Source organism: Carassius auratus, chromosome 29, assembly GCF_003368295.1.
Source record: "Carassius auratus strain Wakin chromosome 29, ASM336829v1, whole genome shotgun sequence".
In the NCBI taxonomy this organism is placed as follows: Eukaryota; Metazoa; Chordata; class Actinopteri; order Cypriniformes; family Cyprinidae; genus Carassius; species Carassius auratus.
In genome coordinates, this window is record NC_039271.1 from 5,492,607 (window position 1) to 5,514,646 (window position 22,040).

General features: G+C 35.3%; 2 protein-coding genes across 5 annotated transcripts; one reads left to right on the forward strand and one right to left on the reverse strand.

The window, feature by feature from the left end:
• Positions 1–191: 191 nt before the first annotated feature.
• LOC113048501 (cleavage and polyadenylation specificity factor subunit 6) lies at positions 192–12,547 on the reverse strand. Of its 4 annotated transcripts, none has more exons than XM_026210357.1 (10): positions 12,407–12,547; positions 10,129–10,338; positions 9,916–10,019; positions 9,674–9,819; positions 9,409–9,582; positions 8,283–8,772; positions 6,614–6,729; positions 6,372–6,525; positions 4,909–5,098; positions 192–578 (listed from the first exon to the last, which is right to left on the reverse strand). In XM_026210357.1, the coding sequence occupies exons 1-9, from the start codon at positions 12,464–12,466 to the stop codon at positions 4,921–4,923; spliced, it is 1,632 nt and encodes a 543-aa protein (XP_026066142.1). In that variant the 5' UTR covers positions 12,467–12,547; the 3' UTR covers positions 192–578; positions 4,909–4,920. The 4 variants fall into 4 exon arrangements, with proteins under 4 accessions (XP_026066142.1, XP_026066141.1, XP_026066140.1 ...); XM_026210356.1 differs by having other exon boundaries at positions 4,909–5,101; XM_026210355.1 differs by having other exon boundaries at positions 9,409–9,597.
• Positions 12,548–13,777: 1,230 nt separating this feature from the next.
• On the forward strand, positions 13,778–16,095 carry LOC113048549 (YEATS domain-containing protein 4). Its single transcript, XM_026210425.1, has 7 exons — positions 13,778–14,016; positions 14,098–14,217; positions 14,321–14,387; positions 14,472–14,566; positions 15,348–15,437; positions 15,516–15,603; positions 15,706–16,095. The coding sequence occupies exons 1-7, from the start codon at positions 13,966–13,968 to the stop codon at positions 15,873–15,875; spliced, it is 681 nt and encodes a 226-aa protein (XP_026066210.1). The 5' UTR covers positions 13,778–13,965; the 3' UTR covers positions 15,876–16,095.
• Positions 16,096–22,040: the final 5,945 nt, after the last annotated feature.

The following is a 22,040-nucleotide window of genomic DNA, read 5'->3' on the forward strand; positions in this document are numbered from 1 at the left end:
ATTGGATTAAAATTGGAAAAGGCACATGGTTTATAAAAAGTTAAGATGTCAAAAAACCTGAAACGTGGTTCTTAAATCAAATCTGATGTTCAAGTAGGACACGTTTCGGAAATGTGCAATTCTGAACAATAAATAAAGAGTTATAAATTTCGTCACAATATAAACAAGCAACAACCCCAGTACACACTTTATTACAACACAGATTCTATTTAATAATCAAGGCAAGAGACACTTACAAACATTATACTGGAAGATGGGGAAAAGGGATGAAACATGAAACCAAAAAGAGGATGCTATAAAAACAAATCTAGCTAACTGACAATTTACAACATTATAGCAGTCGGAAAGTTTTTTTGTGTTTCGAACAAGCAGGCAAAAAATTATCTTTTGCTGAACTGACTTTAGCACACAGCTACTTCCAAATAAAAAGTAAAAAATAAAAGAGCTGTCAGGAATTAAGAATGAGTGTATCATATTTTACAGAACTGTAGAGTGTGTCCGGAGTCCGGCGCTCTCCGTGACGCGGTGGGATGAATCCACGTTGCTCCTGACGTCTCTCCTCCTCCTCTTGCGTTCAGCTGAAAGGTGTCAAAACGAAGGTGGCAGTTTGTTTTGGGGCACAGAACCCAGAAACACACATAGTTGCTTTTGCCCTCTACATCTACACACGCTCAGACCGTCCCAGACATACACAGGCATGCAACTTTTCAGTTTAACACCATCAAACTAAGGGGCATAACGTTGCATTACCATTACTGTAAGCATCTAAAGTATCATTTAAAAATATAAATTGTTTCACAATGGTACAACATTAAAATGCATTCATTAAAAATCACTGTATTTGAAACAAGCCCCTGGAATCAGTGCATGAATACAGTGTGAAGGGACGACACAAATCATAAAGACATTGGCATGCACAACTATTAAACACCGTACTGTACTCAACACCACAACTCAGAAAATACTCTTACAGGACTAAACCAACTTTGAAAATTGATCGAATTTGATCTCAAGATGTAGAAGAGTTTGTTTCTTCATTAGATTAGATTCATCACTTACTCGGCAATGGATGCGCTTCAGTGAATGGGTGCCGTCAGAATGAGAGTCCAAACAGCTGATCCACACAACTACAGTCCATCAGTTAATGTCTTGTGAAATGAAAACAAATCTATCTACCAGAAGTGATGGTTTGAAGTTAAAAAATGGCATAATAACGGATTTATTTCTTATGAACTTGCAGCTTTTGTCTTCTCCAGATGTTAACTGGCGGACTGTAGTTGTGTGGATTGTGATTTTTTTTATCAGCTGTTTGGACTCATTCTGACGGCACCCAATCACTGCAGAGCATCCATTGATGAGACACTGATGCAATGCTTATTTTCTCCAAATCTATGAAGAAACAAACTCATCTACATCTTATGGCATGAGGGACAGTACATTTTGCACCAATGTTTCTTGTTTGGGTGAAAATGTTCTTTTAAAAATTGTTATTAGCAATTAACCATGTCTTTCATTCTTCCATGACAATGACAAACTTTATAGTACCCAAACGCACAATATCTCACATCAAAACTGTATTTCATACGAGTTAACCAACTGGCAAAATATGCATTAGTAGAGTCATAGGAAAATGTATGGCTTTTAGTCCCACTGAGAAATCAATCAACCAAAACAAATCCATACAAATCAGCATCTGTACTTTCAACGAGATATAAATAAGAGAGATTCTAAAAACTCATTTATTAGCATTGCATTTAAGCAAAACGGCTCCTTCGGTGTTCAATAAAAGAGAAAATTATGAAGGTTTGGAACAAGAAGAACTGAAATCACACTGCACTGAAGAACAGAAAGAGTGCATGCATAAGCTGGATCTGTAAAACTAGAGGTTATGGACATGCAATTTATATTGCATACAAATCCCTGTATGATGATACCGGTTTGCCATTATTTTGGTTGATTGGTTTGTTTCAGTAAGTGGAAAACATGTATGATCTCTTATGATTTCAAACAAGGTTACCTTGTTTTTTTGCTTGTTGCACAAAATCAATGTCACAGGTAAATTACTTCAAATCACTCATTCGTGCTCATTTTGCAGACTTCATATCTATAATCGAATGAAACAGCGCATCTAAAACGTGTAAAAACAACATTTAAATGTTACATGGTCAAAACAATCCTTCAATCATGGTCAAGAACTCGTGACTTGATCATCTACACATGGTAATCTGCCAAGATACATACATATACGTAACAACACTAATTTAGATAGCCCTTTACTGAATTTTCCTTTATCAACCAATCATTTAAGATTAAAAACTTAACTCATTCAATTACAATTAAACTAAACTAGAACTATTAGCCTGTATTTTCTATAATAGTTTCAGGAACCATACTGAATTTTAATATTCCACTCGTAGACAATTTGTAAAGCACATAAAAATTTACAGTGTCCACTGTACCTCTGAGAACAAGCAATAAATCCATATTTCAAAGAAACCATAAATCCATATTTCAAATAAAATTTCAAAGAAACCTTTATTTTTAGGATGCATTGGTTTATAATTGCTCACCATTAGTTAATGCACGGTTTCTACTGAACTAAAAATTAGGTTTGTAGATGATTCTAGTGGTTCAGTGGACACTCGAGTAACAGTGCACAGGTTTGGACAATTAAGCAACTAATAATTCTGCTTTAGCCCTGTTAGTCATATGAGAAATGGACATTAAATATAAAATGCACTGATTAAAATATGAGCTAGTGTCTAACTATAACTATATTCACTGGGATCTCAACCCATTTTGGTACAAGAAATATTAGCAATTTTACTTTAACTAGACATATGGTATTTCTTGCACTGAATTCATCAAATATATTACAGTTTATATCTGTAACTATAACAAAAACCCAAGTTTGTCCAATCCTGTGACAGCATCTTATAAAGCACAATACTGAACAGAGGAAAAGGAACCATTACTTCAGAAAAACCTATATAAATGATCTGGGAAAACAATCATTTCTGCAGAGGAATTCCTGACAGATGGGCACTACATCCAAAAATCCCAATAAATCCCATGAAACAGGGCTCTAGGCTTGGAGTAAATGCTTTCAAATCCTTAACGGTGCATAAAAATCTCTTCAAAATCTCTAGCCTGATCTAAAAATAATATTAATAATCATACTTAAGAAAAATCATGTTTAAAGTGCAACAATGTCTGAATTTATTACCGAGGAACAAATCAATAAAATGCACAGCTGTCTTTCCCTGATTGGTGTTGCTTCAAATATAGGTTGTACAGTTGAGAATACAGAGAAAATAAAAATAAAACAAAAACAACCACCTGAATAATTGGCAGTTTTTGGGCTAGCCAGATTCACAGGTTGCCAGAACTACATAAAACAAAATTGACAATGCAGCTGTGCATTTACAATCCATTTGCTAAACCCGAGTTGCAGTTTAAGTTTTATTGTTTTGTGTCTATAAATCTTGTGTATGTGAGGTCAATCACAATGCATCACATGATATTACAGTGTCCTCAGCAGTTACATACAAATTTAGCCTGTAGGAAACCGTCACACAGCAAAGCCATGAAGCAACAGGTTAGACAGTCTTTAAAATCAGACCAGCAGGGTTTGAACTGAGGACGTGTGCTGCATTAATTCAAATAATGATTTAGAAAATATTTATTAAATATCGGTTGCATATTATATCAAACTTAAATCAATACAAACACCAGTGTTTAGAGAGAATAAAAAAAAACAGTATAGAAATGCTAAAAAAAGTTCACGTTTCCTTTGGAAAAGCAATATAGCAGTTCTTCTCCATTCATAAAGCACTGAAGGAGATATTTGCATCTAAGAGGTCGTTACATAAACAGAAAATAAATGAATAACAAACTGATGTGAACCGAGGAATGTCAAATTCTGATAAGAAATGAACTTTTAAGATGCAAAACTTTGACTAGCTACTAAAAACTTACATATAAGAGTCTGAAATACTAGTAGGATGCACAAAATGACCCTTCACAGTAAAAACACATTTAACTTGCTCGGACAGAGGACATTCAGAATGGGTTTTCTTAAAATGTACTGAATCATAAGACACAAAACAACTGAACCTGACATAAGACTACAGCTTCATGGTTTAGATGCCAAAGCAGATCAATTTGGCTTTCATTCATGTGCTCTTCATAAATCAATGGAGGAACTAAACACTAAGACAACCAATTTTGTGTCAACAACATCTCTGTCTACAGGAATGTCAATACACAATCTGACAAACATGATTTTGCTCATTTCAATGTGGGATAAAAACATTCATTTTCTCTCATCCAACTACAACCAATTTTCCACACATTTATGGTCACAGGTTGAAATATAGATTTCAAAACCACAACTCGATAGACATGAAATGCATCCCAATTTCAATTTCTTGGCAAACATTTAGTCAATTAGGCAAAATATGATAAAGGAAATGTTTGTTTGACAAACTTGGCATGGTCTAAAAACTAGCAGCAACTCTCAGTTAAAATGGACAAAGTGCAGTAACCTGGATTTTAAAATGCAAATCTATTTTTTTTTTTTTATAAAACGTTGCAATACACAATCCTTTCAAAGACAAACTGGTTAACATCAACACAATTGCGAAACAGTTTGTGGTTGCTGGAGCTGATATTGCACAAGACCAGGTACACACGTTTCAAATAGAGTACTCAGATTACGCTAAATTCGTAAAATAAAAAGAAAAACAAAAAATTGATTAGCTGTAGGGAAATAAATGACTTTACTTGTAGAAGTTCCATGACTCACCGTTTCTGATCACATACCTGTGATCCCGACCTCTGCAATAGCATGCTCACCTGAATCCTGAAAGAGAAGGGGAGAAAGACAGAGACAAACAGGATACACACCTTCCTCTCCAACTAACGGCGATACTCCCGCTCACGTTCTCTGTCTCTCTCGCGGTCACGGTCACGATGGCGGTCTCTCTCGCGGCTGCGCTCCCTGTAATAGTCCTCGCGGCGGTCTCGACTGCGAGACTTGCGGTGACGCTTCTCATTAGAGCGACTGTGGTCCCTCTCTCTGGACCGCTCCCGTCTGCTGCTGGTTGAAAAGCATTGAAGAGAATATGAAAACACATGAAATTCATTTGTAATGCATCAAATCATTTTGCATTAGTGAAAATTTGCAATGCACCAAATTGGAATTCATGAAAATGTCTGCAATGCATCAAATATTTTAAATGACTAAAATTTTGCGATAAATTAAATGATTTCACATGCATGCATTTATTTATTTTTTGGTATATTATTTGATACACCGCTAAATTGATGGATTCCAAAATTATTTGGTGCAAAGGAAAACGGATGCAAAAAAAAAAAAAAAAAAGCATTCAAAATGAACGTTTAAATCATTGCAAATTTTCATGAACTACAAAACTATTTTATGCATTTAAATATCAAAATATCAGATTTTGCAATGCATGACAAGATTTTAAATACATTAATAATTTTGTAATGCAGCTGTCTTTGCATGTAAAATATTTCATGCATTGCATTGCTTTAGATTGAAAGATTCATCAGACAATCAGTATCTTATCGAACTGAATTTAGTAGGAAAAAAATTTCCCGTCTGACACTATTGGTTAATATTTTACCAGGGTGCTGAAATCCTTATTACATTCTTATTTGGATCCAATGCCTGACTTTTACTTGCCAGCATGCTTTTGGTTACATCGGCAGAAAAGTGATCTCTAAAGACATTTAACTTGGATGAAAGGTCATGCAAAAATGATTATGCATCCTCTAAAGCTCTGTGTGTTTGCAGGGTAAAAACATGGGTCGATTTTCACATTGGTCTGAACATGAACAACCCCAATACTGTGTTCCTGCAATACTGGAGACTGCAGTTTCAGACGATGTCGGCAATCTCCATTTAGCTGTATATACACACAATAAAAAATAGCCTAAAGGTTCCTAGAAATAAAACAGGCTTATTGAAAACGCATATTCATTCTACGCCAGCAGATGGCGCTTTCGGAATGGCAGAAATATTACTCAAATATATTGGAGTTATGTATATTTGAGAAACAGAACTCAAATCAGTGCAACAATGGACTCTGAAAGGCGCAGCGCTTGTGTTTATTTAATAAAATCACAGCCTTTTGAAGTTTGTCACATTAAGCCATATCGCAATTCTGGTCCTTCCGTCCCAAAATTTAAAACCTCCTGAAATCATAATTAAGACTTTCTTATGCAATTTAAGACTTTTATGGCCTTATATTTGATACAAATTAATTCAAGACCCGCCGAAACACCCCAAAAAAACAATGTGCACTTATTTAAAGATGCTTAAATATTTAATATTAAATTACCCTGAAACAGAGCCATAGGATTTGGACTCGATTCCATGCAAGCAGTCCTGCAGCGAGCTGATGAGGACTTTACAGCGGTCATCGGCAGAAACCTTCGACTGCTTGATCAGAGAGATGGCCGTCACCAGAGTCTCTATAGCACTGCCGTAATCAGCTGCAAAAACAGAGCATTTAATTACAACCTGACAAACCAAACTAAACATTCAGGCTGTGAGTGTGTGTTTATATCAGTGTTTTCACACCTGCGCTTGCATCGGAGACTGCCCTCGAGATAGCACTGCTGGAGATCGCTCTGTTACGATTCATGATCTCCTCAAACTCAGCTTCGCTCAGAGGAGCGCGAGACGAATCCATGTCCCTACAAGAGGAAAAGCAGATGCATTAAAATGAAGCATAAATCTGAATAAAACACTAACACATCAGGCTCCAGTTTCACACAGAGAGCAGCAGTGCCGTTAGTGCTGAATCACAAAGCATGTTAAAACTAGTGAAAACTAGATAAACCAAAATATTATGAAATCACGTTATTATGGTTAACTGAGATTGAACCTAAAACATTTAAAAACATTGTTTCTATAAATAAAATACATTTTAACTAAATAAAATAAAAAATAAATACATTTAAATAAATCAAATTAAATTTCATCTAGATGCCGAAGCACCATTTTTCATTCAAGTTTACCTTAGAAATACTAAACCTGAAAATAAACTTTAGACAATTAACTTTTTACAGGAAAATAATAATAATTAAACTGAAAAATATAAAAGTTTCTCAATTATACGAAAATGAACTAAACTAATTTATATAGAAAAATTGAAAAAAATTAAACTAGATTACAAAAAATTAAAATGAACAGAAAATAAAAATATTTACAATTATAATAGTATCCTAATTTTACAAAAAAAAAAAAATAATTGATATATATCCATCTACCAAAGAACTTTACAAGACACCCTAAACAGCAAAAATATTAACTACCCAAACTTAACTATACTTTATTTTTGGCTTAATTTTTCGGCTAAATGAAAACCTCAATTTCGATTTCAATAAATTTATTTCGGAGCATCACTAGAAAACCCAAAACTCATCAGGTCACTGCAGAGACGGCACACACTCGATGCATTCAGAACACACTCAAGCCTGAGCGAAGGGTCCTGGGGTCAGCGGACGGTTACTTCACTAACCCTTGTTCACTCGTATTGTGCAAGAGCTGGCCAGAGTTTTTCACATCAACCAAGCCCTCGTTTATCCAGGGCTCAAAGCCACATACTACAGGGGGTCTGAAGTTACTAAAGAAAGGCCAGAGAGGAGATTCAGCGTCAGTCGGAGGCCACCAATAACCTCCGATCCTGGAGTTAATAATAAATACCAAACCTCAAAGACAAAAAAATTTATTGTAAAGTTTACCATGATTTTAGGTGATTCAAATCTGTATAAAATTAATAATCAAATAATAAAGTATTGTTATAGTCAATATGTGCTGCATGTTTCAGAGTAAAAAAAAAAAAAAAAAAAATCGAAATGACAATAGATATTATTTGTCTTAGCATTAATTAATGTGCAGCACGTTTCCAAAAACAAATGTATTTCTTCGTTTATGCGTGTTCTACTGAGTGACATTGTTTCAAATCAAGTCTGAATTTGATGACATGCATCTTCAGGCTTCAGTATTAATATTACAGTTTTTTTTGGATTGTATTCCATTCAACCGTCCATCAACGCCGTCTCTCATCGCATCGCTGATTGACCTCTGGTCTGCTGTGTGTGTGTTCATGTGTTTGGGAAAGAACCTCCACAGTTTATCATCTAAAGCATGAGCTCAGAGAAACACACTGATCTTGAGGATAAGCTAGTTCCAGGCTGAAAGAGATTCGTTTATTACTGAAACAGTGAAGTGAGGTGTTTCTTACCTGCCGCCAGGGCCATAGTCTCTGTCGTATGGAGGAGGGCGGCCGTACATGTCCCCCGGCGGAGGGCCCCTGCCGTCAGACGAGGGCATGTTGTTGTTTCCGGGCGGAGGGAAGAAGGCCGGGTTTACGTGAGGGGCGGGCGGTGGACCTCCAGGCGGGGGTCCCTGCATGTGTGGTGGAGGCACGAGGCCAAGCGGGGGTCCTAAGGGACCAGGAGGACGGGGCGGGAAGGGTCCTGGAGGGGGCAGACCCTGCTGAAGTGGAGGGGGGCCCGGGGGAGGCCCATATCCAGGTGGAGGCGGCCCCGGAGGCATCGGTCCCATAGGAGGCTGACCAAACTGACCAGGAAACATGACGGGTGGAGGAGGCCGGTCTCCTCTGTTCGGAGGACCTCCGAGGGGCGGCAGCAGTCCTTGTCCAGGTGGAGGGGGCCCGGGGGGTCCTGGAGGCCCAGGTGGGCCTGAGGGAGGACGCGGCGGGCCTTGCATACCTGCAAACGAAATCATTACGAGTCCCCATGAGATTTTAAGTTAATATTTAAATGACTGAAAAACAATTGTTTGCATGCACAAAGTTATCTGATATTGATTGTTTGCATGACACAGTAACACACAAACGCATCATAATAAAAATGATAAATTAACATTATTTTGAATATGACTTTTTTTTAGTATGCGCTTTAATTTTATCATTTAGAATTTTAGTAACATTTTTTGGACTATAAGTCGCATTTATTTAGAACCAAGAGATACATTACCGTCTACAGCCACGAGAGGGCGCTCTATGTCTTCAGTGTAGACTACAGGAGCACTGAGCAACATAGAGCGCCCTCTGGCGGCTGGAGACTGTAATGTTTTCTCTCGGTTCATGTCGAATTCATTTTGATAAATAAGTCGCACCTGACTGTAAGTCGCAGGACCAGCCAAACTGTGAAAAAAAGTGCGACTTATAGTCTGGAAAATACAGTAAGTGTTTTATTTTGATTGTTTTTAAACATACTGTATTTTTTCACTGATGATTATCTTTATCAACTTAAAAACCCACTGCAATTCATTCATAACTCTCAGTTTAGGGCGTCACAAAATGGGGCAAAACGCCACCAGCTGTTGTTTATAAAGCCTCGTACCTGAGAAGTGTGGTGGGGGTCCTCCGGGTCCACCAGGTCCAGGGAAGCGGTCTCCTCCGGGGCCAGGAGGGGTGGGAAAGCGTCCTCGATTCTTGCCAAGAGGGAAGCCACTGCGACCGCCTATACCTGGAGGACCAGCCTTCCCCTCTCCCGACATCTGACCAGACTGTGTGCCTGGGTGGACAGAAACTGACCGTAAAAAAAAACAGCAATTTCAATTAACTGTTCAATCCATAGATTTGTTTTCTGTGAATTGCAGTCTCACTTTTTCTCGACTGCATCTCAAACTGGCTGAGCGACTGTTTGTTGCAAGGGGTGACGATGGGGTTTTGTCCGTGTAGCTCCCGCTTGGACAACAGATCCATCAGCTTCCTGGAGGAGGAGTCTGACCCCACGCAGACCAGAGCAAACCTGTGGAGCACAGAGAGCATGAGAAGTCGTCTGCGTAACTGAGGGCCAAAGGAGAGCTGGTCTGTACATCAACAATGGGTTTTGGTTTCCACTTACCCTTTAGACTGGCCATTTGCCCGATTCTCAAAAAACTTGATCTCCAGCACATCATTGATGCCTACCGAGCGAATAGCATCGGTCAAATCTTCATCAGTGGTCCACTGTAAAGAAAAAATCCCAACATCATCGGTAAATGAACACTGAACTGCTTCTCCCTTACACTGTGACTCAATGCCAACGCATTTTGTTTTGTAGAGGTAGAAAACTGACCCATGTGAGGTTGCCGATGTACAGAGCGATTCGTTTGCCGGTGTAGGTGTAGACGACGTTCGGCGGCGCTCCTTTGCTCCCCTCGGATCCTCCCGGCGCAGGCAGGTTGTCCAGGTAATCTCGGTCCTCAGGTGCGTCCCCGTTGTTGGCAGATGGTGAGATGACATCATCATACAGGTCAATCTGCTCGTGAACTGGATAGTCTGACTCCTGTGGAAGCAGAGAGACAAACACACCTTTCAGAAATATTCACAAGGACAGGCGTCTCGACCATGAGCCGGTGTTATTTTAGTATCTCTGAGATAATATTATTGATAGTATCATTGAGATTTGTAGTTATTTTAGATTAGATTTTTTTATAAATCCTTTGTAGAAATTAAATACATTAGTTAAATAAAATACCTTTATATTATTAAATAACTAGAAAAATATTTTTTGTTTTGATTTTAATATTAGTAAGTTTTAGTAAATCTGAGGTTTTTTATTTTATTAGTTTAGTATATTTTTTATATTATCAGTTCCCATGTTAATGTTTCAGTAACTTCGCCATTTGTCATTTTATTATTATTTATTATTATTATAAAATTTTGTTTGTCAATTTATTATTTATTAGTTTCTAAATCACATTATTTGTTATTTGGTACATAAATTAAATAAAAATGATTAATGCTTGCTTGCATCACAAATCATTTTTAACATGATTTATTTTTTTCATTTATTGTCTTTTTTTCCTCCTCTCTCATTTTCTTTCTCTTTTTTGATTTATTTTTATTATAAAGCACTTTGGATCAACTACTGTTGTGTTAAACGTGTGCTCTATAAATAAAACTTACCTTGCCTTATTTTAGAAAAATACATTTTTCGTAAAGAACGGGTCATATGGTATTTTAAAGTGTCTTGATATTGTGTCGGAGTGCCCTACAACAGATTTAAATACATCTCAAACTGAGAAGCGGCGCAAATCCATGTTCATTTTAATGGCGCATCTTCTCAGTTTACAACGGCTCTGTGTAGTAACAGCTGCTCTATGTGAAATCATGGGCATTATTGGCAGTTTTTCTGAGGCTTTTATATCGTTCATATCGATATCGAAATTATATCGTATAGACCGAAATTAAGAAATATATTGTGATATAAAATCTGGCCTTATCGTCCAGCCCTATCTCGGACTAAATCTAAAATATCTTAAACTGTGTTTAGAAGATAAACGGAGGTCTCATGGGTTTGGAACGAGATGAGGGAGAAGTTATTAATGAGATAATTTTCATTTTTGGGTGAACTAACCCTTTAAACTTTGTATGTGGTATTTAAAGTGATGCAACTGCAGTTTTATTGCATTGATTATTATTATTCACTTATTTGAAGTGCAGTGTAGCAGCTGTGTTGCAATGCACAGTAAGGCTGAAAACGACATGTAAACACACTAAGTGTTTGTGGGCAGGTCAGAGTGATCATATTTCGCGGGAAGGTGGGGATTATGCAAATTTGCTACCTTCTGACATAGTTAACATGCAGTAGAATAAAAAATAAGGCGGTTAAAAAACATGCATATCTTTTTTTTGATTAACAACTTTGCAAACTGCATATATTATGCATTATAGGATACTTTTTAGAATAAATGTTACATTTTTTTTTATTACAAGTGTATTAATAAAGTAAAAATGCATTATAAAACTTTAACACACACAAAAATGACACCTTTAAATGCAAATGTTCGTAAATTACAAATAAAATCAGATTTACTGATGACCTGATTTGAACTCCGAAGCTAATTTGCATGTTATTAAAACAAACGTACCAACTTTAAGACTGAGAGAAAGTACAACCTGCATCATTTTACAAGCACGTTCAAGAGCATCTGGCAATCTGTGAATATGTTTACTATATGTTTTAGATTAATTTTTCTTAAGCGTCCGGAAGAAGCGACATCGTGCGCGCGCTCGGCCTGCTGTAGCCGCACGAGACCAAACAATGAACGCGCGCGCCGCGACTGACTCGGTTTCGCGCAATAAAACACGCGCTATAAATCCAAATACCAACACATTAAAGATATTATTTAGATACCTTTACAAAAAAATAAGCTACGTAACCGACTTAATCTTAATGTTGCTGTGTACACAGACGCTGCTCGCTAGTTAGCTGCTAGAGTTAGCATACGCGCTAGTGAATCCCCGGAGAAGAAAGCGCGGCTCGTTTCTGTGAAGCTCTTTTCAATTTGTACGTACCATACGTAAATATGTATTATTAGTGAAGTGTAGGTGTTGAGAGTAATCCAAACCTGATTAAATTCCTCTTCTACATCGGCGTAAATATCGATGTGGTCAACACCGTCCGCCATTTTCTGTTTTCCTCCTCCTCCTCCTCGGTGCTGCGCGTGAAGAAGAAACGCCCGCCCAAAAAAAAAGAAAAAAAAAACTAGACGTGCTGATGAGCAACACGTAATTTCCAAAATAAAAGTCTCTCTTTTTTTTTTTTTTTTGTTCCGTTAAGATTCACTTTACTGTCTCTGTATCTTGCTGTCTTTAAACTCACCAGTTATGTTCCTTGAAAATTATTTAAATTTGTTCATCTGTCAGCGTAAAGATCACTTTGTTTGTGTTGCATTGTAAAAATCACTTTGCAGATATTAGTTAAACTTGTATTTGTACTTGTATTTATGGCTTCAGACCAGAGAGATTAAATTATACAATTTATATTATAACCCAATGATGATATCCTCCTGAGAAACATTACATTGGTTGGAGCATAATAAACAAATGGAGGGAAGAAAATGTTATTCAAGAAAATGTTATTCAAATGTTATTCATATTTTATGATGTCCTTTGTTAAGGACACCAGGATGAAGTTATAAACAAAAAAACATGAAAAGTCATGTATAGGCAAAACAATATTGTATTTTTTCATTCACTAATCAGATCTTAGGTTTCAGGCTATTTTAGCCAAACTTTGTACGAAGATGTTTCTCAACTATGTTATGAAAGATATAAATGATTTGATACACTGCTGTTCTTTATAGGAATATGTGCATAAAATGTCCATAAATTGGAATTCCCATTTTATTATGTATGTCTATACATTGCATATAATATGCATATGTATGTGTTCTTGGGGAAACCCATAATGAATACAGAAGTGTTATAATGGGATCAATAACTTGGCCACTTTTTATAAGAATATCTCAGGAATATTGATCTATAATTTCTTGTTGAGTTTCCCTTAACATGATTTTTGTCCTGGTGTCCTCTACAGAAGACATACATGAAAATTATGCCGTTTCATAACAAAACGTCACATTCTGATTGGAAACCCCATCATATTATTCTGAGGTGTTTATTTACGACGAACAGTTTGAAAATTAGCCATATTTAAATGCTAAGAGTTTTTTTTTTTCTCTAAGAGTGGTACATTTAATAATTCTACGTCAGTCATATTTTAAAAGACCAAGGAGAAGAAGCGTTTATGTTCAAAACTCTAAACATTTAACATCTCTGAAAAGCCCTGGAATATGCATGCATGTAAGATCTCAGAGAAATTTACTTAAATATAATATCCTCAACAGAGGACAAAAGTCTATACCTGGGTCCCAGGAGGATATTATAGCCCATTTTTTTCAAAATAGAAACTGTTTTCTAGTAAACATTTGATAGGACTCTTATTTTGAAATTTGATTCACAAGCGAAGACGGACTTTTACAATAACGACACACACAGGATTTCTTCATAGAGAAACGAATATTTAGTGCTTAATGGCAGTTCCGTACAATAATTCAGTTCAGTTCGAAACTGTTTTCATTTCGTAGAAGCCAATACGAATTAAACACTTTACTCTCGGTGTACTATGTTTAAGAGGATGGCTGAATTTGGTCCAGATTCGGGGGGACGTGTGAAGGTAAGGAGTGAACGTGATGCTAATGCTGCAGTTCAATATGAGGTGTGATTTATGCATTTATTATACTCACTTTATTTCCAGGGAGTGACTATCGTGAAACCTATCGTGTTTGGAAACGTTGCACGATATTTTGGCAAGAAAAGAGAAGACGATGGTCACACTCATCAGTGGACAGTTTATGTGAAGCCTTACAGAAATGAGGTTGACTCTTATTTCATTTTAAAAATGGTATTTTTCACATGTAGTATACTAAATACATTTTATTTTACATTTTATTTTTATTTCCCCCTCCTGATATTCCCAGGATATGTCTGCTTATGTAAAAAAAATACAGTTCAAACTGCATGAAAGTTACGGGAACCCTTTAAGAGGTGTGCAGTTGAGTTTATCTTACAGTATTATATAGTGTCATATAAAACATTTGTGACTTTAATGCACACATGATTGTATTTCAGTGGTTACGAAGCCTCCGTATGAGATTACAGAGACTGGATGGGGAGAGTTTGAGATTATCATAAAGATCTTCTTCATCGATCCAAATGAGAGACCGGTAAATGGCATTAAATGACTTTTATTTTTCTCTGTGTGTAAATTATTTATGTTTTAGATGCGAACCATAGACTGTATAAAAACAACACGATCATCCTTGAGCAAGGGACCCCTTCAAAAATGTTAAAGGTAGCTATGTACTGTTTTAATGACCTAATAAAAACTATAAAAAATATATGTAAAAAAAAAAGTTTTTACTTTTAATAAAAACCCCCATAAAATATTTAGTTTCTATTACTAATAAATTATAAAATTATTTAGTTTCTGTCATGTCCAAACAATAGAAAACATTTCGTTTTTATGACATTACACCAGTTTTTTTTTAAAGTCAATTGTTTATTTAAAAACAACTTTATATATTTATTTATTTTAATCAAATACATTTTTATTAAAATCAATTAAAACTTATTTTTTATTATCATTTTAATTATTTAAATCAAGTTTTATTGACCAATTTAATCTATTGTAACAATTGTATATTTTTTATTTGTTCATTAATTTGAATAAAATTTAGTTTTTTTATTTTATTAGTTAATTAAAATTAATAAATGAATATATATATATATATATATATATATATATAATTATTATTATTTATTGTTTTTTTTTTACACTGTTTTTCTCTAAACTTTTTCACATCACTGTATTGTAAAAAGTGCTATACAGATAAGCATAAATTGAATTGAAGAGCACCAGGTTAAAACCCTCTGCATTAGTCTACCTTTGGATTAAATGGACAGAAAAAAAGCCAAGTTCTGATGTTGTGGTGTTTTTGTCTTCAGGTCACGCTGTATCATCTGCTGAAGCTCTTCCAGTCCGACTCCAGCGCCATGCCGAAGAAGACCGTCGTGTCCGAGTTCTACGACGAGATGGTGCGAATCCGATGAGAACAGCACAGCATGACATTACATTATCAATCCCAAAGCCTAAAATCATCTGTGTTTCTGCAGATATTTCAAGACCCTACAGCCATGATGCAACAGCTCCTGAACACCACCAGACAGCTGACGTTAGGTGCCTACAAACACGAGACCGAGTGTGAGAGCTTCGCTTACCTTCACAGCATGAAATAATACTGTGAATCAGACAGCATGAATTCTAGCGTCGCAGCAGCTCTAATCACGTGCACTCATCATTCAGTTGCAGAGCTGGAGTTACGGACACGAGAAAAACTGGAAGCGGCGAAGAAGAAGACGAGCCTGGAGATCACAGAGCTGAAGGAGCGACTGAAAGCCTCCAGAGAAAACATCAACTTCCTGAAGGGAGAGATCCGCAGACTGGAGGAGGAGGACCAGATGAAGGATCACTGAGGACGGGACGGGGAACACGAATACGGCACCGGTGTGATTTAGTGGGAATGATGAGTTCAGGTTTCTGGTTGTAATTTCAGTAGTGAACTACTATCTGTGTTCAGTTTTTAAGTCTGGATCGAGACTGCAAAATGTGTGGAAATACATGATGTCCCTTTGAACCTTTGTAGTTCTCACACAGACTTTTTTTTGTATGAATAAACCTTTTTTTATATATATACATATATTGTTTGATTTATCAATAAATTATATATATATATTTTTTTTTTACTTTTTAAAAACAGAATATTATTCCTTTAAGCCGTCTATGAGCCTGTCAGATTTTCTGTGTATAATATTAGAAATATTAAAAAAATATATATTTTTTTAAATAACAAAACGCATATATATGTGTGTTTGTGTGTTTTCTTTTTTAAATATATATATTTTAAATATTTCTAATATTATACACAGACATCTGACATGTTCATAGTGGGCTTTATGTTTTAAAGCTGAACAGTAGCTTTACAAAATGTGACCCTGGCCTGTACCACATTAGGGTCAAATTAATTATAATATACTACTGTTTACCTTTATATATGTTGTGTATTTGTGTTTAAATTCATATGTATGCATGTACAAGTTCATAAAATGTAAATATATAATAGAAATATACCATTTATATTTAAAGTAATAGGTAATAGTTTACAATAAGGTTTCATTTATTAACATTAGTTAATGTATTTATTAACAATAACTAACAGTAAACAGTATACTGTTTGTAACATTTAATAATCACTGTCAAGGTCTTAAAGATGTTCGCTAATTTTAACAGTGCATTAGTAAATGTTGAGATTATCCAGATTAATGAATGCTGTAGGCTACTAATGAGCCCTTACTGTACAGAGTTACTGTATGTGCGATGCGTACCGTTTCATCATTGAGCAACAGTGTGTGTGTGTGGACTCCTCCCCTAACGACGGTAACCTAGTGCTGCCCAATGAAGGATGGCGGCTGGACGGCCGCGAGGAGGCGTCGCCGAATGACGGGAAACGGACGATCCCATTGGTTACCGTCGGGAGCAGATGAAACACAAATACACAACATATATAAAGGTAAACAGTAGTATATTATAATTGATCGTGTTTTTTATTATATAATATTAGATAAATAATATTTAAATAAATTATTTATTGAAGTAATGTTTTTTTACATTTATACATATTCATTAACATTATAATATTATATATATATATATACTCTCTATTTTATTAAATATTAAATCATATTTATAATAATTATTTAAGTACAGGGCTGTATTTAAATAAATAATATTAAAATAAATTATTTATTGAAGTAATGTTTTTTTTTTACATTTATACATATTCATTAACATTATAATATTATATATATACTCTCTATATTATTAAATATTAAATAATATTTATAATAATTAAGAAAATATATTTTTATATATAATATTTATAATAATTAAGAATATATATATAAAGTAAAATAGTTTTATATAATATTTGATATATTTGGTAATTTACACGCATATAAGCAAGTTTAAATATATCAATATTATAATTCATCAATATATAATACATGATACATGTTAAAAAAAGAAACATAATTTTTAAATAAATAATTAAATTATATATTTAATTAAGTATTGTATTAATTTTTTTTGTATTTCAGTAGTATAGTATTTAGTATTTTAAGTAGTAAGTATAATAAATTTTATTTATTAAATTTTTGTTTATTGGGGACTTTTCAAATGGATAATTTAATGCCTTTTTGGAGATGTGCTGCTCATATTTTCATCAGAAACCATAAAACTCTTTTTCTGCATCGCCGAGCGTGCTTCTGGAGCTGGAGGAAGTAAAGTTAGTTTTAGGTCCTACGCCTCTCCTGAGACAGATGCTGCTCATGGAGAGACAGGAAGAGCAAGTAGCTACTTATGCTGCTTCTCCTGTAAAGACTGTTAACGGAAACACAGACTGCGACACCGGCTACGACAGCGACGAGTGCAAGGAGTTACCGCATGAGACTCATAACAGAGTGCCACCGGTCACCGGATCCGGTGCGAGACACAACAGACCTCCCGATCCGCTCCCAGACGCCCACCATGCTAACAACTCAGCCCAGCACACCGTATTCAACTTTGACCTCCGCAGGTTCAGCACAACTACATCAAGGTGGAGATGGACAAAGTGTCAGACTCCAGCGGGCCGCCCACCCCGAAAATCTAATTTTGAGTAGAAACAAATTTTTATAGTTTTCACTCAGAAATTGCTAGTAAATTTCTCAAAAGAAATGGCAAGTGAAACTTTGAATTAAACATTATTTTTTTTAGTTGAAAGCCTGAAATAGTATTTTCTTTAAGATCCGTGTATGCAGTGTTACAGTGTATTATTGATAATAGAAACATGCATCAGATCAAAACAAAAATGAAATTTGATTATTAAAGTCTCCATCAGATTCACTTCAAAACCCTCTAAAAACAAATCCATTTTCTTGTTGTTTCTGTTAGTTTAGTTAGTTTTGAAATGAGCTTTTATCAGTATTTTGAATGTTTTCCATTTTCATCAGTTTAAGTAATTTATGTTTTTTTTTTTATTATAATTTTTTTTATTAAGTTAAACTAAAATGATCAATGTTGCATTGGCGCCTAGCTGAAATAAAAGTTTTTATGTTTTATTTAATTGTGGTTCACTTTACAAAAAAAAAAAAAAGAAAAAAAAAAAGTCTTTACAGATGCATAGAAAATACAAGCTAATTGAACCCCATGTTTTTGGTTCCTGAAGTGTGACACAAATGTTTTTCAAAAGAACAAATATTGCACGTCATCTGACCAACTGAATGCGGCCCAAGAAACAATTGTGATAATGGAGAACTGTACTGTAGCTTAATAAATGTAAACCGAGCAGAAATTACACAAAAAAAAACAGCAACCAGAGCTCTGTTTTTGTCTCATGATTACGAGTCGATGTGAATTATTCAGCACTGACCAGCAGAGGGCAGTACGACACAAAAACAAACTTCAGCATTGTGTCTGTTTTTATAATAATGGTTTACATTTCGATGTATTCATGACTATTTGCAAAAACTTTAAATAGATTAGAACCACACTTTTGGGCTCTTTTGCATCTTGAGTTTGTTTCTCCAGTAGCACTGTTACATATAGACCAAAACTTATTCCTATCTATATTCTGTTGGTTTTTACTGTGGGGTTTGTTCATATATAATGTAATTCAATTCATATATCTATTCAACATTTTATTTTCCGGCTGAGTACAGTATTTTCCGATTACAGAGTGATAAAAAGGGATACCCTTCAGTAACCCTAATATGTGAACAAAATCAAACAAGAAATCTGAACTTGACTTTATCCAATGTTCAGGTTCATTCTCTTGAAATGCACGCAGGTTCACTTTCAGAATGACAGAAAACTTGTCTTTCAAAACAACCGCGTAAATGTATTGTACTGTGAAAAATATGGTAATATCTGTTAGTTAAAGTGTATAGTTTTAATGTCTTGCCTGAATTATTGCAATAAAAGTATGGAATGCCACATAGTCCAAAACTTTAACTGAACAAAAAGTGCTTATGAAACGACAAATTCAACAAAAACTCTTTCAATGCTTACAACAGAAACGTGTCTCTGTTTCAGCATTCCCAACAGTTATGATGTCACACTCTTCAGTGTGTGTGTGTGTGTGTGTGTGTGTGTGAGTGTGTTTGAGTGTGTGAGTGTGTGTGGGTGTGTGTGGGTGTGTGTGACTGTGTGTTTGAGTGTGTGAGTGTTAGTGTGAGTGTGTGTTTGAGTGTGTGAGTGTGTGTGGGTGTGTGTGAGTGTGTTTGAGTGTGTGAGTGTTAGTGTGAGTGTGTGTTTGAGTGTGTGAGTGTGTGTGGGTGTGTGTGAGTTTGTTTGAGTGTGTGAGTGTTAGTGTGTGTGTGTGTTTGAGAGAGAGTCAGATCAGAGCAGAGCATCATGGGAGGCTCATTATCTGTGTTCACTCTGCTCATGCTGAGGATCGATGCTCGGCTCTGATGGATCTTCTTTGACTCTGAAGCCAAACTTCCCGAGCAGTGATCTCATATATATATATATATATATATAATCCCGATGCGTTTCCCGTTAATCCCACATGCGTACGTTGGCTCTGATCCCAGAGGTGAGGTCAGACTCTCTGTCTGTGGTTTGACTGGACTTCCTCTTGTCCTTCGGCTCTAAGAAACACCAAACCATCCCTTCCTGCTCTCAGGACACACTGTCTGTCACCTGGCAACCGTCCTGTTGCTTGGATACAGCATGCCTCTCCTTATTTCCTCCGGATCAAACACGAGTGACGCCAGATGCACACGTCAAGAAACATGCCAGAAAACACACGCACACCTCAACATTCACAATTCAGATTATAGTATCTCACTGCTCCGTTGCTCAAGGTTGAGTTGAGCATCAAAGTTTGGCCCAGAACTCATTTCTGGTTTCATGGCAGCCACGTTTGCATGAGAAAAACATTCCAAGCAACAAATGATATCTGTGATAAAAGCCTCTTCCTCTGCTGTGTTTATCAGCCTGTGAGCTCAGATAGTGTTCCTCAACAGAGATGAACGAGACGCCAGCGAGTCCAGAGAGAGCAGAAGAGAAGGTCGAACGCATGCACGCATATCTGACACATTATTTCAGCTTCATCGTCTGTGTGTGGTGGATGCTGTTCAGCTTTATTTGCTCAGTTTTCATCTTAGATCACATTTTAAGGCCTCACAGGAGCACGAAGAACGACAGGAACTTATGTTGTCTTCTAAGATGCCTTATTTTGGTCAAAATCTGACGTACTTCTCAAAGAAAAGATGATTCTGTGATGCTTGTTTCTGTTTAATAAATACTGCACTTGTGTTCTCACTGCACTTGCCTCCAGTGGACAATTTATTATAGATCCTAATTGAAAAATATAATACAAAGTGGTGTATTCAATCAACCAATCAATCAATTAACCAATCAATTAACCAATCAATCAACCAATCAATCAACCAATCAATCAACCAATCAATCAACCAATCAATCAACCAATCAATCAACCAGTCAATCAACTAATACTGTTTGTATTGCAATAGTGCTAGAATGGACGCTAATAATAATGATGCCATAAGTGTTTTTACATTTTGCAATCAATCAATCAATCAATCAATCAATCAATCAATCAATCAATCAATCAATCAATCAATCAATCAATCAATCAATCAATCAATGAACCAATCAACCAATGAACCAATCAATCAATGAACCAATAAATCAACCAATCAATCAACCAATCAATCATCCAATCAATCAACCAATCAATCATCCAATCAACCAATCAACCAATCAACCAATCAACCATTCAATCAATAAATCAATCAATGAACCAATCAGTCAACCAATCAATCAACCAAACAATCAATCAATCAATCAATGAACCAATCAATCAATCAATGAACCAATCAATCAATCAAAATGTAAAACACTTATTTATGATGTCATTATGATTTTTGAACATATTTTGGGTTAGACATTTTAACAAATCTTGAATCAAGGTTATTATCGTTAGCTACAACTATTGAAAATAAAGCTGAAATAAAATAAAAAAATATATTTTTTTAAATCAAGAACAAAATTAATATTAGAAATGTTACCAAGTTTAAGTTGTAGAACTAAAGTTACTTAACTGAACCTAAAACTGAAATAAAAAGACATTAAACGTAAATAGTAAGACTAAAACAATTTTAAAGACAAAAGCACAAAAACTGAAAATATAAAAATAAAAGCCATAAAAACTGTATTAGTACATTCATTAAACTAAAATAACACTGACTGCAGCAAACTAATTGAAAGAGTAAAAAATGGCTTTAATCAAAAGATACATTTGTAAAAAAAAAAAAAAAAAAATAGTTGTGATTGAAAATATTAAGTAAAGTAAAAAAAAAAAAATTGTAAAAGTATAAATGTAAAAACACTTATGGCATCATTGTTATTATTAGCGTCCATTCTAGCACTATAGCAATAAAAACAGTATTAGTATATAAATAATACTAAACAAACACATTGAAAAAGCTAGTCAAAATGGCTTAATCAATATAAAGATTGATTATTGACAGAAATAAAGGTGATAAAAGATCTAATTAAATTGACTATTAACC